This window comes from Paroedura picta, chromosome 9 (assembly GCF_049243985.1).
Source record: "Paroedura picta isolate Pp20150507F chromosome 9, Ppicta_v3.0, whole genome shotgun sequence".
Lineage (NCBI taxonomy): Eukaryota > Metazoa > Chordata > Lepidosauria > Squamata > Gekkonidae > Paroedura > Paroedura picta.
The window spans coordinates 32818177-32837295 of record NC_135377.1 but is presented as its reverse complement, the minus strand read 5'-3'; the positions used below and the strand labels follow the sequence as shown (position 1 = coordinate 32837295).

Sequence of the window (19119 nt, the reverse complement as noted above, 5' to 3'; positions counted from 1 at the left end):
CTCTTATTCGGTTTAAAACTTCTCTTGAATAATTCAGTTTTGTATAGTTTGCAGAAAGCCAGGGGAGTAATCTTACCAGTTAGGCCAATCCATAGGTTGGGAGCCGCAATGGAGGTTGCACATGTTCTTGTGGTACTCAGTGAAGTGATAAATATTGTGTCTTTGTGCATATAAGTGCTGTCTAGTTGCTTCCAGCTTATAGTGATCCTATCAGTTAATTATCCCCAAAATATCTTTTAACAGCCTTGTTCAGGACTTGCAAACTGATGACCATGGCTGATTTCCTTCTGAAATTCACTTATATGCTCCAGTAAGCAATATACATTTTCAATATTGTCTCTAGTGCCTCTTCCTTTTCTGCATCTAGCTTGAACATCTGACATTTCTCATTCCCTATATGGCAACAGTCTTGGAAAGATTTTGAGCATTGCTTTACTTGCATGATAAATTAACGCAAGGGTCCAATAGTGGCTGCAGTCTTTGACATCTCATTTTTTCATAATAGAATAGAGATTGAGTGTTTGCAGTCTTGTTTTATTTTCCATATTTGTTGGCATTCTTGTTAGTTAATAAATTGAACTTATATCCCACACCCTGTCCCCACAGGGCAACTTACATTTTAAAATATAGCAGTTCAAATACAATAAATGCTAATAAAAACAACAAGAAACCCCAACAAACCTGTAAGATTTTGGTGGACTCTGTTTCTGGGGTTTAAAATAGCTTGATATCCCATCTACTTCTGGTGAATTGTTTCTCCCAATTGCTTTGAGTGCAGTTTTCACTTTATTTTATAAAACTATAGGTTCTTCAAGATATTCTCCTTTGAAAGAATCAGTCATCCTTTCATCCCTTCTGTATTGTTCTTCAATGTATTATTCCCATCTTTTCTTTATTCTGTTCAATTACTGTATTTCCAAGTATTTGTAGGATTACAGGATTGGGGTTATCAAGGAAACTGTGTGTGACCCTTAAAAGTAATCTGAGGTAAATTTTATGTTTTTGATACTCTCCCAATTTTTTTCAAAGTGAAAGCTTCATCTTTGCCAACAGTGCTGCTGTGAGATTTGTCAACAGGAGCTCCAAGTCAGTGCCACCCGCCCATTTATAGTCTGAGGTAGCTGCTGATGAGAATTTAATTTGCTCCCACTATGTTGGAGGTGCTCAGTTGCAGGACAGTTTGGGCCACTTCATCCCTCTGTGTCCTCTCTGTTTCTTTCAGTATGAGGCAAGGAACTGAAAGCTACCTGGGCTGTTGCTAGTCTTTTGCCTCTGAGTGAAAGGCTAGGACACATGCCTTGGCAGCAGTGAAAAGGGGGGGGGAGAAGCTCTGTCAGTAGCATAAGCTGTGAAAGGCATCCAGAGCTGCCTCAGAACCTTCCTCCTAAGTTAGTGTAACTTCATCATCAAGTTAATCTTATCATACGCACAACTGTAGGTGGATTCAGAAAACCATTTTACTACACAACTGTATATAAGAACAGAAGAACATTTGAACAGCAGAGAGGAAGTCAACAGCTCCTTCCTCCCCTCATGCTGTTCTTTCATCGTAACGTTACCCTGTGAGGCTGTTTCAGGTATTTGGTTTTGAATCAGAAAACACGCTGCCACGTGTAAACTTCCAGTTCTTCTGGATGTCCATAACAGTCCTCAAACACAAAACACAAAGTATTTGGAAAAGACATCAATCAATAGGCGAATGGCTGCAGTAAGGGGTAGCAAGCAAATTGGTTGGATGGTCAGTTGTAATGACAGTTCACACATGGTAAGGCTGAGGGACAACAGTATTGGAACAATGCCTCAGAACCATTGAGAGAGAGAATCCCCTCCCCTCCAAAAAAAAAACACCTCAGCCTTTTAAAGTATCTCCATCCTGTATTCTTCTAATTAGAGGTCAAGAAGGCAAAATGTTATATTAGAAAATTTTTATATAGAGATAGGCCTCTTATCAGAAAATCTGCAGTGTAATGGCTTTTTGCACTGAGATGAGTGGGGAAGTCAGTTATGAGTGAAGCAGAATCCATGCTCAGGGTAGGTTACCTCCAAGATAGAATACAAGACACATATGGTGCATTAATTATAGCAAGCCATTTCACCGTGGTCACATAATTAGTTAATACAGAGGAATCAATTGTTGAAACATGCTGAAAGTGTCATTGGAAAGTACCAGGAAGAATAACTGAGGTGTTTCAATGCATATGTATAGATACAGATACAGATGGGCAGGTCTTTATTTGGTCATATTATAACAGGACTTGTTTTCACAGCCAGGACATTTTTAGTTTATTGTTTGATTCAGATTGCTAGGAAGAACTGATAAAACTTGTCTACAATAATATAGAAGTTAGACTATTTCACATTCTCCTCAAGTGTACAGCACGCATCTTCCACTGATTTTTTTTTTGTGGGGGTAATGTTTGTATCCAAAACAAAATCTCTTGAGATAAATTCTAGAGTGCTTCACAGCTAACCATCAGATGAGCAGTACCCAATGTGGGTTTCACAGATCTCCCAAAAAAGAAGCACCCCAACACAAATACATTACATTTTAAATTATTTTATTAATTTATGTGTCAGCAACAACTACTATCAATAATGTGTACAAATAATATGCCTTACATTGCTAGCCAACTCTAATTCTGTAAATGTTATGTGGTTAGTTTTACTAGAGCTATTCGTTTAAAAAAATGTAAGCAAAAGATTGGGAACTCTGAGGGGCTTTTCGCACACCTTCAAAATCGCACAATGGTTGCCAATTGAAAACGCTACTGATTTGCCATTATGCACAACGTCGTTGACAATCTGCCACACACCTGAAACCGATCCGCAAAAAGCGCTTCCTTGTAGCGCTTTCAGGGAAATCCCCAAAAGTGGATTCACCCTCCGGAAAGCGCTACACTCCTGCAACCAATCTGCAACACTAGCGGGAAAGTTCTGTGCGTTACCATTGTTGTGGTTTCTACAAAGTTCCTCCCCCTGGCTCTCTCTGATCTTCCGGCGAAGCGATCGCCATTTTTTTTTCTCCGAGCGAGCGAAGTTCAACCCACCAGCAAGCCTGTTTAGAGGCTTCCCCGGCTTCAGTCCGTCCCCAGAGCTGTTTAGTCACTAAGCACAAACAACGTTTGCTGATGTATTTTCCCTTTATTTTTTACACTGTTTTCGGCCGAAAATCGGGCCCGTGAGGGGGGGGGTTCACTTGGGGGGAGCGTGGCAACGATGAAACGACAGCTCAAACACACCTGCCAGCTGATGGGTCTCTCCGTTGCAACGAATCAACACACATTTGTTGCAATGGGTGTGTTTAAAAAAAAAAAACCTTTCTTAAAGGGAAAGGGGCTGTTTGGGAGCATGCTAACGGCTGCCCATTGGCTGCTTGACGGCCAGGGGCGGGACGAGCTTGGCAATAGCGCTTCCTGTCTAGCGATTTTTGCTGAGACCGGAAGCTTGTGGGAAACGATAGAAACGCAACTGGATTCCACTACAAAGTCAGGTATGCATAATGATGAATTGCACTATTTTAAATGGCGATTTTTCGTTCAGCAAACAATTTGCTACAAGGATCCCGGTGCGGAAAGCCCCTGACAATGAGATTTCAGAAGGAAATAATTTTGCACATGGGCTTTCCTAAACTAAGAGACTTCACTCCTCCATTTTTCACACTTGGTTTCAAAACTCCATCCTTCCTGCTGCTGCTCAATGTTTCATTTGTTATACAGCGGTTTGGTAAATAAGGATCTGTCCCTCCCCACATTTGGGAGCAGGCTCTGGTTGCTCCATTGGATTATGTTGATTTATATTTTTGCATGCACATTGCTTTTCAAACAATGTCAGGCTCTGGGGATCGTGTGATTTGCATATTTATTTGTGTATTAGTATGTCCCCCTTGCCTGAGGGATTACATAACACTGACATACAATTCTCTCCGGGACATTATCAACCTGTTTCCCTGGTCTCAGGGACCTTCCCGGGAAGACTGAAAGAGGCAGGAGTGAGATCTTTACTGAAAAAACAAGAGCTGGATCCCACTGACCCAGCCAGTTACTGCCCAGTTTCACATCTGGCATTTCTGGGCAGAGTGATCAAATGGGAGCTGGATAACTCCAGGGTTTCTTGGAGGAAACCTTGGCACCTGACCCTTTCCCATCCGACTTCTGACAAGGACCTGGGTATGGAGTGGAGACAGCTCTGGTTGCCCTGACAGATGATCTTTGGAGAAAGCTGGATCTAGGCAGGTTGGTGCTACCATTTTTATTAGACCTGACAGCAGTGTTCAAACTTTTGATCTATCACCTAGCTGACATTAAGGGCACAGCTTTGAAATGGCTGGAGTCCTTTCTCTAAAACTGGGGATGGATGGTGGTACTAGAGGGAAGCATGTCCCAATGGAAGGCCCTCAGCTGTGGCCACAGAGAGACATACTTTCTTCAATGTTATTTAATATGTACCTCCTTGCCCAGTTGATCTGGAGTTTCAGGCTGGGTTGCCATCAGTACTCTGACAACACCCAGCTATTTCTGCTAATTGATGACCATCTGTCAACCCCACTGGACAATCTGGCCATGTGTCTGTAGACCGTGGTTGACTGATTGAAGTGGAGTTGGGTGAAGGTGAATCCAGCCAAGACAGAGGCCCACTGCCTGGGATGGCAAACAGAGAAACAGGTCATACAGCTCTCAATGCTTGATGGAGTGCAGTTGACACCGGTCCCTTCTGTCAGGAACAATTTTGGATCCCTCTTTATCAATGGAGGCCCAAATTGAAAAGACAGCCTACCAGACGAAGCAGCTGGCACCTTATCTCTCAGAGCTGGACCTAGACAGAGTGATCCATTTGACGGTCACCTCTAGATTAGACTTCTGTAATTTGCTCTACCCAGAGCTTCAGAAACTCCAAGTGGTCCAAAATGCAGTGATTTAGCTCCTGACAAGGACTTAACTGAGGGCACATATAATACCAGTGCTCTCTCAGCTGCATTGGTTCCAGATTGGAGACTGAATAAAGTTCAAGGTTTTGGTTTTAGCCTTTAAAGCCCTAAACAGATGGGACCAGCTTATCTTTGAGACAGTCTCTTCCTTTATATTCCCCCAAGAGCACTAAGATCTGCAGAACAACATCTACTGAGGATCCCTAGCCCAAAGGAGGGCCTCAACCAGGGCCAGGGCCTTTTCAGCCCTGGCCCCAGCCTGGTGGAATAAATTCGTAAGGGAGATCAGGGCCCTGCATGACCTTATTCAGTTCTGCAGGCCCTGCTAAAACTGTTCACCAGGCTTATGGTTGGGGGTCCAAACTATTCACCAGGCTTATGGTTGGGGGTCCAAAATAACACCCACTGATAAATGCTGGCCTCACCACCACTGGGAGAAATGGAAGACCAGTTCCTGATCCCTACCTGCTTAGAATATTAATTGGTAGCAAGTGGATTAATATTGGTTTGATATTGTTTTAACTTTGTATATGATGTTTGTATGAAATGTTGTTACCCACCCTGAGCTGCACTGGAAGAGTCGGTTAAAAATAATTTTTATTTATTATTTAAAATGCAAATAAGTTAAAAATCTAACAGTTCCAGAAGGGGCACTTCCTCTTTGGTGAAAGAGGGGCACATAAAGAGCACTCTTGGTAATCAGTAGATGGATATTAGATTGTTTAGGTAGAGAGGCCAGAATTTTTAATATTATTTCTAGGCCTCAATCATCAGCTTGGTGAAACAGCTCTGTCTTACAGGCCCTGCGGAATTGATTTGGGTTGTTTCCCTAAGTACAAATTACAATAGGTATAACATTGAGTGTTTAATTAAAGTCATGGTTCTACTTCTATTTTTCACAGCGATATATTATTTATCTGTGAGGTAAAAATTTGGTAAGGAAGCAAAACCATCCGGAGAACACGATGAATCCAAATCTTCATAAAATGAAGGAAATTGCTTTAACTTATCTTGACAGGAGTGGAGGCCTTCAGAAATTTGTGGAAGACTGCAAATTATACAATGGTGATATCTAGATTTTTTTCCTAATGTCTTACTAAAAGGAAAATCTGACTTGGTTTAAAGTAATCTATCGATTATGGCAACTCTTATGACTGTCTTCTCTTACAGACTCAAAACAAAGTTATGCTGTCTTTCGGTTTCTAATTTCTGTAAATCCATCTGATATTGCTGAGTTGGATGCTAGTTTTGGAAATTATATTCTGCATGAACCCATGAAAGCCACAAAGATTTTTCAGACAGTAAGGCATCTCGTACACCACTTAGAGCCAACAGAAATGTATCAACTAATTTAAGCAACAATTTTCTTACAAAGTAAATTGCATTTTGAATTCTAGGTGTGTTTTACAGCAGTTAAGACATTGACACTAATTCAGCAGCTGCAGACTGAGGCTCAGGTAAGGATGTGCTGTTTTCCAATTCTGATTTTAAAAAGGTGTAATTATAAAAAATATAGTTTCCCTCATATTTTAGATAGAAGATATATGTTCTGAAACACATATTCAAAGGCAAAATTTAGCCACAGAATGCTAATTTCTGTCAGCAACTGATATATTTGCTCATTACCCTCTCCCTTGCAACCTTCATTAAACCCAAGATGTTACCCATGCAATTCAATCTCGGATGAATACAAACAAATCCAGATTGCTGTTTTTTCCTATTTATCTCTGGAATCTGTTAGCCATTTTCATTGTGCCTTATGTTAATTTATTCTCACACTTTGCCTATAAGTATGAACTGATTATTTCCATTCCATTTCATTGTATCTAAAGTGTGTGTGCACACAAAAGCTCTTACCTTGAATAAGACTTCCTTGGTCTTAAAGGTGGTCCTCAACTCACAATCTGTTCCACAGGATACTGTGTTAATGCAAATTAATCCCATAATACCGAAAAGACGCAGTTCCCCATCCACCTCCATGGTACCTCCAGAATTCATCTTTGGAAAGGGGTTCATCTCTGATTTTAACATCAGTGTGTAATGGAACCTACATATACAGAAACAACTAGGATTGCCAGGTCCCCCCTGCCCACTTGGCAGGGGATGAGGGGGTGGTATGGTTGCCAACTCCAGGTTGGGAACAACCTGGAAATTTACGATCCTAGTCTCTGTAATCTAGAGATTAGCTTTAATTCCAGCTAATCCCCAGGCAACTTTAGGATGGCATCCTTAGAAGAAACAGCTATATGGAAGCAATCCAGGGTTATTGTTTGAATTACAAAGAGAATGTGTTGTAGACATCGAGGAACAGTGCTATATAAATTCCAAGTACTGTTGTTCATTTATTGCCATAAAACCACTTAAGACAGCCTTTCTAAACTTTTTTACTGTTGAGAAATCCCTAAAATTTGAGAAACCCCAAAAGTGGCACAATCACGCAGAATGTGGTTGAGAAGCATAGCTCTGTACACACCCACCCAGGGCCCCTCCCCTCCCCACCCTGTCCAGGCCCATCACTGGCCATTGTGGGGGGGGAAAGAGGTCAACATGACCATATATGGTCATATCACTCATTAAGGCTATATTAAAGCATAACTCTTAATTGCAATCTTTTAACATTTTTCTTTTTAGATGAACATAGTTTTGAAACTAACACATTTGCCATCTCTGCCCTGTTACACCCTGAGTCTTTGCAAATTTCCATTTGATTACATGTCTCAAAGATTTTATATGTCAGAAGGAATAGTGATTGCAGCAACTGCTTTAACAAAATATACACAAGGTGCAAGATTTGTTTGTTCTGAGGAAACATGCCCATTTTCGGAAGGTATGCTGATCTGGAAGCTTGACCCAAGTTTTCTGTAATTCACCAGAAGGCCATATGTTAAAATATTTGTATTTTTTATTATTTTCTGAAAAAGTTTTATATATAGGTTATTTTAATTATTTAAAATGTGATTACAGAATGTGGTATTTTGTCAGCAAGGCTTGGATGTTGCGGGGAAGAAAGAAGGAGAAGCAAGATGCATGGGTAGATTCTGATACCTATGGGAAGAAAATTAGCAGGGTTAAATCTTCACTCACACCATCATTTAAAATGTTACTATAACTTCAGTTTGATTTACACCTTAGACATTGAAAATGTATGTTATATTGTTGATATTTATTTGTATATTACTATTATTTTTTCTTTTCTGAACCACTTTGAATCCCCTTATTAGCAAAGAAAAGCAATAATAGAAATAAATTTAAGTATGTTCATAAACTGCATGTTGGAAATGTGTTTAGGCTATCAAGAACACACAAGCATAGTCAGCTTCAAGGGGGAGTTGGATAAACATATGAAGCAGAGGTTCATCAGTGGCTCTTAGCTATGAGGTATAGGTGGCACACTAAAACTGGGATAGATTCAAATGGGTAGCCGTGTTGATCTGAAGCAGCACAATAAAATTAGAGTCCAGTAGCACCTTTAAGACCAACAAAGATTTATTCAGGGCATGAGCTTTCGAGTCTGACAAAGAGTGCTTGCACTCGAAAGCTCACGCCCTGAATAAATCTTTGTTGATCTTAAAGGTGCTACTGGACTCTGATTTTAATATATCTGGGATAGTGGTGCTCTGTATTCTTGTTGCTAGAGAGGCAACAATGGGAGGGCTTCTGGAGTTCTGGCCCCACTAGTGGACCTCCTGATTGCACCTGGGTTTTGGCCACTGTGTGACACAGAACTGGATGGGCCATTGCCCTGATCAAACATGGTTTCTCTTAAGTTCTTATTTAAAAACTTTGTTTTCCCACAGTGGATTGACACAACCCAAAGTAAGAAATAGGAGCATAATGACCATTTTCAGAGATTATAAAAGATTATTTACTAATCCATAATAGTGAAATGCAAATTAAAAAAACAATCAAGTATCAGCTATCATTTTATGAATGTTCAGAAAATTGAGTTTAGTCTATTGTCTGCATTTCTTAGGGTTTCAATATATACGAGTACATACACCCGGTGCTACAGAATCTGCAACAGTAAGGAATGATTTTGTGTGTAGTTTATGTTCTTCACCACTGCAAGAAGACATCAAATATAGAGTACTTGGTGGTAAAAATTATATACTTTATTAATCAGCTGTAAATAAAAAGTTCAACTGCTTTATTCATTGTGAAAATTGTTACTGGGCTCTAAAAAGAGAAGAGAGAAAAGTGGAAAAGGGAGTGCAAAATATTTATCTAAGGATGATAAAGAGCTAAGGGGTGTTGATGCTTTCTGCTTTTGAGAGACTCCCCATGTTTAAGTTAAAATATGTCCCTATTGACCAACTGAACCCATTTCCTAGCAAATTATTAGGACAGGACAATATTAGTATGCACATGAGTTTAGGATGTTAGGAGCAAATATGGAATCATATAAGTTTAGATGAGACAGATGGCTTCAGTAAGATGTCGGTACACATACACGCTAATATTTCTCTTACATTTTAAAGATAAACAGATTGCTGAAATTATTGATATAAAAGCATTGAGTGCTTTTCAAGGATTTTCCAACAGTAAAAAACATTTCAGATTTCAGTCTTTTACTATTTTCCTAAGAGGTAAGTTTTGAGTTATCTTATTGCTTGACTGAAAACTGTGGTATGATTACAGACATTACAGCTGATTGTGTTGTGCAAATTATTTATTTACTTCACTTATACCTCATCTTTCTCCCCAGTATGGATCCAAAGCAGCTTACATTATTCTCTTCTCCATTTTATTTTCACAATACCCCTGTGAGGTAGGTTACGCTGAAAGTTTGTGACTGACCTAAACTCACCTAGTACCTTTCCATGGCAGAGGGGGGATTCTAACCTCAATCTCCCAGATCCATGTCTGACAGTAGCCACTACTTTAAACTGGTTCTTGAAGTCTCATTTTATTGGAATCAGACTTTCATTTCCTGTATGTACCCACATGTAAACCACAGTGCTGAAGTAATGTTTAGTTTTGATGTCCATCACAATTAAAGAACAGAAATAGAATAATAAAATTACATAAGCTTAGGTCTCTTACAGTCTTATTACTTCAATGGTAACTTTTCTTGTAATGCTACTTCCCCCTTTCTGTTTCTTATGATCAAGTTGTACTGTGATTGCTTAATGGGTTTGTAACATCCTTCCTCAATCTAGCTGTTTTCTTAGTTGTGATCTCTACTATCCCTGGTTTCCAAAATTTAGCTACACAGAACAGACCCCAAACGTACACTTTTCTATTTGTTTTTAACTGTCGTTTCTTCAGTCAACATAATCTGCTTCTTCTGCATATTAAACTGGATTAAACTGGATCTGGTCATTGTGAGTATAAAATGAACTATACTTTAGGATGCTTAGGGCTGATCCTGCGTTGAGCAGGGGGTTGGACTAGATGGCCTGTATGGCCCCTTCCAACTCTATGATTCTATACATAGAGTTACTATGCAAAGAGCTACGTATACTTTGTCAGTCTATTTGGTCACATCTAGCGTGACCTTTGAGGTTATCCTCTGTCACAACATAGTACTGAAGCACAGAACAGTCTTGCGATAGAATACTAAAGTGCCATTGCCTTTTTATCTTTCACTTTTAGAAACTGACATCAAGCTTTACTGTGACGTTTACATTTGATTTTAAAATCTGAATTACCATGAAAATATAAATACATTGTCTTTATTAGAAAAGAACTCCACATACCTCTTTATTATTTATAGATGAACTAGCAAATAAAATGAAAATAGGATGTAGGTACAAAGTTATAGGGATTCCAGTCTGTATGCAAAATGGCTCACAAGTCACAGTGTGCCTAGAAGCTAACAGTGTGCTGCTACCTAATCTCAGAGGTAAGAGAAGGTAAGAGAGAGAGAGAGAGAGAGAGAGAGAGAGAGAGAGAGAGAGAGAGAGAGAGAGAGAGAGAAAGAAAGAAAGAAAGAAAGAAAGAAAGAAAGAAAGAAAGAAAGAAAGAAAGAAAGAAAGAAAGAAAGAAATTTGTGTTTGGTTTCTTCTTAAAGCTGTTTTCTATGTTGTATGGGATTTTGCTGCTGATGAAATACAACTGAAGCAAGGATATACCAGAGCCTTGTTCAGCTCAGCTTTCACCATTGACTGTCATCATTGTTTAAAGGAAGGACAATGAAAAGACTTTATTTTCATCCTTTCTTCATTGCACTCCTCAGATATAGTCAGCCCCAAGATTTGTTGTTTCTTTTGCTTTGTTATTTCAAAGTGAAACAGCAGACAGAGAGTGCCCTCTACCTTTTAATTTGTGGTCTTACAGCATTTAAATTACTTTTCACATCAGGTTCAGAATCAGCTAATAATACGATTGTAAAGCTTAATCTGGCTAGGAAGCGTTTACCAACTCTTCAGAGGATTCTCCTGTATTAATGTTTACTTATGGCACCAATACTAATGGTATGCTTTTGATGCTGATTTGGCTGCCTCTTGCGGTTGCTTCACATCTTGTATTTATATTGTTAATTGATGTGTGTGTCTTGTACTGAAAGAGATAAATATAAAGAATCTGATAAACCAATGAATATAAAATATAGCACGTACTTAATAATATGCATTAAAATCTTTATTTTTAAATGATGGCTGATTATGGGCTACGTCACTGGTCAATCTGGACAACTGATAATTTAATTGCTTTCGCTGTAAATGCATAACAAGATTTCTACGTTTTTAAAATTATCTTATTGTCTGCTGGATAGAGAAGCTGAAAAAGTAAGAGTAATAAAATAAGCTTTAATGTAGCTGACTACCCCAACAACCTGCCAAAACCAAGATGGTCAAATAATATAGAACCCTGTGCCTCAATCTTAGGAACACTTGCTTGGACATACGTCCTTGTGGTGATTGCATTAATAACTAGCCTTGGGCTACAGTCCGATGCCTTTACAAGGATGCAAATCCCACTGAACACAGTTCTAAGCCAAGTTGCATAGAACTGGTCTGCTGATCTCAGTACAAAAATAGAAAACTAAAATGTGAGATTTCCTTTTCTAGGCCTGGAATTCACTAAAAATTTAGGATGTTGATTGTGCAACAGAATGTATAATTTTTTAAAAAATACTACTGCTGCTGAGTCATTTCAATTTACAATTCTCTCTTGGCTTTTAAAAAAAATCAGATCCTTCTGGCATCACTGAAAAGTTTAAGTATTTGCTCGGTTTAACTTCGAATTCATGTTGGAGATTTACAGCTGTTCTTGCTGACAGTTTTGCATCTCAAGTCCTTCCACCAGGCATTTATAATAATCTCAAACTGGCCTTATTATTAAGTCTAGTACAGACAAACGACAGAGAGGCGGCGAAAGCAGAATACTTGGATCTTTTGGTGGCAACAAATGATTCCTTAATGTTAGAGAGGTAACTCAAATCTCTTTTGTATTAAGTAGACTACAGTTGTCCTTTTAGGATGGTTGTATGTGATTTTTTTAATGCATGCACAAACTACCCTGTTGTTGATGTAAGATCATATTTGTCACATACTTTGTTTTAAATGAACACAAGGTAAAAACAATTTATATGATTCCTTGCCCTGAGGACAGAATTGGAATGCAATTATCAGTTTGGGATACATTTACATTTATTTTTTTAAGTTTTTAAAAAACATAAATCCCCCCCCCCAAAAAAAAAGCACTGGAAATAACGCTTTCGTCTGCTTTCCTGTCCCCTAGACTAATGAATTACAGTGTTTGCCTTGTGGCCCGGGGCATAAAGCACATACCATCTGGTGAAGTTTTCCCTACAGTATCCAAAGATAAACATGGTACTGGAATTGCTAGCATTCAGGCTGGTAGTGCTTTGCTGGCCAAAGGTGGAATCTGCTTCATAGGAGAATTGTCTTTGTATAAGAAGGATAAACTTGAACAGCTGCAGTCAGGTAGGCCATTCGGATATTTTATATTTACCCAAATGCTGAGGCCACACTGAATGAAAAGTTACTTCAGTTGGCCAAATGCATTTTGTCTTGAATACTCCGTAACCCCAAGGTGAATCAATCTGTCACTAAGAATGACTCTCTGACTGTTTATGCACTGGGAACTTCATTGCCCCAGCTCCCGTGCAGGAGCACAAATCAGGGGTGGATGAGGTGCACTGGGCCAAATGCTCACCTGTGTGGGTGCAGGAAGAGGTGGGGCAACCTGCAGTGGCTAAAACTCCAGCCTGCAGCCCGGCATGAAACCTCTGAGAAATAAATGCAGCCTATGAAACACTGTTTTCCTAACTGTTGAGATACATCAACAACTTGCAGAAACTGTATTTTAAGCATACTGCGTGTGATCCATCTTTGAAATACTTAAAAATAAGGATATTATAGAAAAAATATTTATAGTGTGATTAAGTACAATTTGCACTGATTTGTTTGACTTCAGTGCTAGAGAGCAGAACGGCTACAGTATTCATCCCTGGAAAGAAATATGGAGAAGATATTGATCAGCAAATTTCTTTTCCAATTCAAACCAGCTTTTGGTCATTTATTGATGTAGATTCCTGTTCCAGAAAGCATCTGCTAAAGGATGATGCTCCGATTGGTCAGATAGTAAGTCATATATATCAGTGCCTAACAGCTTTCAAAGTCAGATAGTCATATATATCAGTGCCTAACAGCTTTCAAAGTCAGATAGTAAGTCATATATATCAGTGCCTAACAGCTTTCAAAGGGACACCAGCTGGTAAAGACTCGTCTTTCAAGGTCACCATTGTGTGCCCTGAATGGCAATAAATTTCCAGACATGTAGGTCTTTCACATCACCAGCTACCAGATCCATTTATTCAAGACTGAACCTGGAACATTTTACATGCAAAACAGATTCCTTATTCCTGAGCCAATACCTGAGCCTAGCTTTAAAAACGTACTTCTTGCCACAGTCATGGAACCGATTTTAACTTAGTAGGACTATATGCATCAGTAGAGAAAATGCCCCACAGTGCATGTCATTTTTTATTGTTTGAAAATACACATTTTATTTATATTTCTAGGATTTAAATCTGGCTTCAGCCAACCTTATAGATGCTTTTGGGCTTTTGATACACTGCACTGAACCATCAGTTTGCCATTTAGCGCTTCCCATTATAAATTTCATTTTCAAAAAGGCTGTTGATCCAGAAGAGGCATCTCATGTGTTCTCCCAACAGTTCAAAACACAAGACTATGAGGAGGTAACTGCATACTGTAAGATGTTAACCCCCGTCCCCCATCTGGTAACTTGTTGCAGCAATTGTGCCTCAAACATTGTGGTGAAATTGAGTCATATAGACTGTTCTGCTTCTGATGAAGTCTATATTCTTTTGGTCACTGACTTGCATAGCTGTAATCAACTTTCTTCATTTCCAAAGTGGCACCTTTGACAAATACTTGTGAAATGCAGCAGTAGGTTGCTTTTATCAGTGTTTGTAGTTCTTAAATAAATTCACCAGTTAAGATTACTTCAAAATGATTACAGGGGAAAATCTGGTTCTGTACAACTGATTTTTTTTTTATTGTTTTAGATCAGGGGTAGTCAAACTGCGGCCCTCCAGATGTCCATGGACTACAATTCCCAGGAGCCCCCTGCCAGCATTTGCTGGCAGGGGCTCCTGGGAATTGTAGTCCATGGACATCTGGAGAGCCGCAGTTTGACTACCCCTGTTTTAGATAGTACCACAGCATGAAATTAATCCTGAATAGCAAATATTTACTAGACATTATTTATTTACATTTATGTACTGCCCTCCCTTGTGGCTCCGGGTAGTTTACATTGCAATTTGTGGTGCAGTACAAAGAACGTCATCATTTTGAATGTATAATAATTGAGAATACATAGTACCTCTGAATATACATAACTGAACATATAATACCTCTAATAGTAGAGTTCATAATAATAAAAGGTTCAACATTCAACATCAACATTTAACTGTAACATTCTGATTTCACAGCTCACTATCTGATGTTATTTCAGTGCTGCGGCTTGGCACACCTGTTTGTGATATGTAGCTGTTGTTGGTGGGGTTCTGGCAGGGCCCTAATTTCTTCTGGGAGCTCGTTCCACCAGGTGGGGGTCAGGACAGAGAAGACCCTGGCCCCGGTCAAGCCCAAACAAGCCTCCCTGTGGTCAGGGATCGCCAGCTTGTTGAAACCTGTAGGGCATAGTGCTCTTTGGGGGGCATAGGCAGAAAGGCAGTTCCTCAAATACACAGGGCTCAGACCACATATGACCTTGAAGGTAATTATCAGAACCTTAAGCCTAATCGGGTATTCAGCTGGTAATCAATGGAGCTGTTGGAATACAGGCTGGATGTGGACTCTCTAAGGTGTTCTCATGAGAACCCTGCCTGCTGCATTCTGGACCAGTTGTAGTTTCCAGGTCAGGGATAAGGAGTTGCAGAAATCCAGCCTAGAGGTGACTGTCACCTGGATCACTGTGGCTAGGTGTTCTGGATCTAAGTAGGTTGCTAGTAACTTAGCTTACTGCAGGTGAAAGAACACTAGCCTTGCAACTCATGACCTCATCCAATGAGGGAGGTGTCAAAGATCACACCTGAGTGTCCAGATTGGTAAATGACTGAGGTGTTGTTGTTTTTTTTTAGTTTCTTGCTTTCGCTAAGAATTTGCATGTGGAACTTGGTTCAGAAGCAGAAAAACTTATTCACGGTTACTACTTAGCAAGTCGCAGAGTAAGACATTCCATTCATGGATCAGATCTCTCAACGGCTGCACTAAAGGTTTTGTAAGTTTAATTTGCAAATTATGAGAGCCAGCAAGGTATAGTGATTAAGAGGGGTGGGTTGTAACGTGGAGAACTGGGTTTGATTCCCCACTCCTCCACATGCAGCCATCTGGGGGACCTTGGGCTTTTATAGCTGTTCTTCTAGAGTTCTGTTATAGCTCTCTCAGTTCTACCTACCTCAAAGGTTATCTGTTGTGGGGAGGAAGGAAAAGGTATTTGTAAACCACTTTAGGATTCTTTTCAGGTAGTGAAAAGCAGGGTAAATTTACCTTAAATATTTACTTTCAAAATCTAAAAATATATGTAACCTATACAAGTTTTGTTTAGGTAGTTGTGTAAGAGTGAGATTGCCGTATTCATTGTAAGCCAAACTTTCTAGAAGCTAGGAAATGGAGGACTAGTATTTACCATCATTTGTATATACTTCTTTTAAACATGTTGCGAAGACAGCTTTGGCCTTGTTTGGGAACATTATAGAGCATTATAGAACATTATAGAGCATTATAGAGCATATAGAAAATGTTTGGAATGTGGTTCAAGAAACGTATTGAATTTCAAAATCCTATTTTAAAAACTTCAAATATTTTTGTTAGGATGGAACTACATATATTTAGATAATTTTAAATTTATTCCCTCAAACACAGTTATTACTTAGCTATATTACAAGTAACTGCAATGTGCATGGGAAAACACTGCACTTATTGTTTTGCTAGACTACCCCTTTCCTCAAGATTGGGGTGGTTCTAAGCATATATTCCACATATAACATATAAAATCACAAAAACTTTATAATGGTCCGTTTCATGCCTATTTATTAATCAATCCAAACAAGACAAATTTAGAGACATGTTTGTATTTTAGGATTTCATTGTCTGAAGCGCATACGAAGCTGAGTTTAAGGACAAAAGTACTTGAAGAAGATGCCTTGATTGCTATCTTATTGTATGAATCGTCTCTTACTTTAAAACATGGTAAAACTTGCATTTTCTTGTTCAAATTATCTCTTTCTAAAAGTCTGTGCAAGATTCAGCAGTATCTTCAGAATCAGGCCAGCCTCCTCAGACATTATTTCATATCTTACCTGGCTGAAATTTCTCATTGACATAAAATGAAACCATGGACTCACTATGCAAGTTCATTTTACCAGGGATCATTTTTCAACTATACCTCCCACCAAAGGTCATTAAGATTATCAGACCAAAACCTGCTTACACTCCTTGGCTCAAGAGATTAAACTGGTTTTGATCAGGGCCATGGACCTAGACTCAAAGAATCATAGATTTGGAAGGGACCACATGGGTCATCTAGTCCAGGGGTAGTCAAACTGCGGCCCTCCAGATGTCCATGGACTACAATTCCCAGGAGACCCTGCCAGCATTCGCTGGCAGGGTCTCCTGGGAATTGTAGTCCATAGACATCTGGAGGGCCGCAGTTTGACTACCCCTGATCTAGTCCAACCCCTAGCCAAAAAAGTTCATTGCATACAAACATTCACTGGTCGCTAGCAGCAACCGGGAGTGAGAGCAGGCATGGGGGGGGGGGGTGACATATCTGCGCAGCTGGAGAGGAGGTGGGCTGCGGAGGTGGAGGCTGGGTGGGCAAACGGAACCCGCGGGGCATCCAGGGCGGGCAGCCGAGTGCCTTGCTGGTGGGCAGGCTGCTGGCAAGCAGCTGGAACAGAGACGGAGGCTGGCAGGGTGTCGTGGATGCAGTGCTGAGGTAGTCACCCAGCGAACCTGTGGTGGTGCTGCCTCCAGGGTGTGGTGGCACCCATCCAGGCGCCCAGCAGCAGCCACCAGCAGCCAGGCCTGCACATGGCGGCCAGCAGTGTGGAGGAAGGGCGCGAGCCGCAGAAGTGCCCTCCTCGCTGCCCAGGGGCTGTGTCTGGCGGTGAGGCTGGGCAAGCGGCTTACGCGCACCAAGCAGAGGCGGGACTTCTGGGGGCCGGCCCAATATGGCTGTACCCAACATGGCCCACTGGAGCGGCGTGTTGCAGAGGCAGCCACTGGAGGGGCCGGCCCAATCCGTTTGTCCGGAGTGGGCCACTGGAGCAGCGGAAGTCCAGGCCAGACCGTGGGTTCCAGTCCCAGACAGTACCATCTAGATGGCTCTTTCCAAAATATTAGAGAACTGTGGTAATGACTGAGTATGGAATCTACGTTATCTGTCCTGAGCATTAGGAAGGGTGGGTTACAGAAATAAAGATTACTATTACCCATAACCCCTGGAGACAGAATACAGGCTAATCTTTCTCTAAATGGGGTGTGTCCATTACCTCTCAAGTGTGGAGACTTCTGTGGCAAATATATCTGCATCATGTGCCTCAATGGTTTTGTTCTCTCCTAACCCTAATAAAACACTGCAACAGCCAAAAAGACTGACCATGACACAACTCAGCAATGTCAACAAGATGTATAGAAATGAAACCAACTTATCAACTGCAAATATTTGTCACCACACGATACTCTTTTACAAATTACAATAGCTGTAACTAAACTATGTATTCTGAAGAACACTCCCCAGAACTTAAATACTAGCAAGTCTCACAATTTTCTTCTTTTCTGCAAGGTGTAAGATTAATTTTCTAGTGCTTCCATGTGTATAGATACCCAGTTTTTTTTCAGATGTAAAAGATACAAAAATGGCTTCTCCCTTTGGGATTCCTCACACATGGCCTCCTATAGGTTTTACAGGAATCCTCTGATCTACTGCATACTATCAGTTGCCAATACTGGGCAGGCAGAATACATGATTTTGGTCCAAATCTACCCCCCTGCACGAATGCCAGACATTTCAACTTACACAGGGAGGTTGGGCATCCCTAATCCTCACCAATTTTCCCTTCTGGCTGGAAGCTCCTATACAACTTCTCAGGGCTTTTGGTGATGTGGGTGCAGAGAACAGCAACAAAAAACTGTAATCTGTAAGAATACCATCCACAGCTATTAGACCAATGTTTTTGTGTGAGTCTTGCTCTTGCCTACTTTTAAAACGATTAACAGGATATAAAAGAGTGGGATGGTTTTGTTTAGATATCTTTAGCAAGGAACTGCTACCAACTTACTAGAAGACTTGTTAAAATACTACATGTCACTACATTAGGGTCTCTATCTGTCAATCAAACTTCCACATAAATATGACAAATCCAAGCACACTTAAGCATCTTTGTAGTGATCATATCTCATAGTGGAAGCAATACTGGTAATCTTTGAAATCACAGTTAAGCTAGTATCTGTTTTTAATTTTTCTATACAGGTGCCTCTGTGTTTTGTGTGCCACCCAATGCCGTTTTCCCATTTGAACTCAACAGTGAGAACTCTCTGGTTCAAAGGGATGTTTATCTCATGCAGTGTCATCAACACCTGATGCAGTTCGTTTCCACATACGGGCCTGCAGGGCACATCCTCAGTAGTGAAGATTAATAGTACTTAAACAAAATTGCAGTGTATGAAAATAGCTTGCTGATTTCAGGGTAATGT

The 19119-nt window shown here is 40.2% G+C and overlaps 1 protein-coding gene across 10 annotated transcripts; it reads left to right on the top strand.

Annotated features, from left to right (window-relative positions):
* The first annotated feature begins 1096 nt into the window (after nucleotides 1-1096).
* MCMDC2 (minichromosome maintenance domain containing 2) lies at nucleotides 1097-19062 on the top strand. 10 transcript variants are annotated; one of them, XM_077352256.1, is made up of 15 exons: nucleotides 1097-1117; nucleotides 5827-5989; nucleotides 6095-6225; nucleotides 6322-6381; nucleotides 7556-7751; nucleotides 8898-9020; nucleotides 9403-9510; nucleotides 10641-10769; nucleotides 12059-12296; nucleotides 12608-12813; nucleotides 13307-13473; nucleotides 13914-14093; nucleotides 15501-15640; nucleotides 16502-16611; nucleotides 18896-19062. In XM_077352256.1, exons 2-15 carry the CDS (start codon nucleotides 5890-5892, stop codon nucleotides 19060-19062), a joined length of 2055 nt encoding a protein of 684 aa, XP_077208371.1. In that variant the 5' UTR covers nucleotides 1097-1117; nucleotides 5827-5889. The 10 variants fall into 10 exon arrangements, with proteins under 10 accessions (XP_077208371.1, XP_077208374.1, XP_077208373.1 ...); XM_077352258.1 differs by lacking the exon at nucleotides 1097-1117 and adding an exon at nucleotides 1185-1577 and having other exon boundaries at nucleotides 12215-12296; XM_077352251.1 differs by lacking the exon at nucleotides 1097-1117 and adding an exon at nucleotides 1187-1577.
* Nucleotides 19063-19119: the final 57 nt, after the last annotated feature.

Coding starts and splice junctions, on each gene's coding strand:
- MCMDC2 (XM_077352256.1), top strand. CDS start 5,890: ATGAATCCAAATCTTCATAAAATGAAGGAAATTGCTTTAACTTATCTT. Junction 6,382..7,555: donor AGCTGCAGACTGAGGCTCAG/GTAAGGATGTGC, acceptor TTTTCTTTTTAG/ATGAACATAGTTTTGAAACT. Junction 14,094..15,500: donor AAACACAAGACTATGAGGAG/GTAACTGCATAC, acceptor GTTTTTTTTTAG/TTTCTTGCTTTCGCTAAGAA.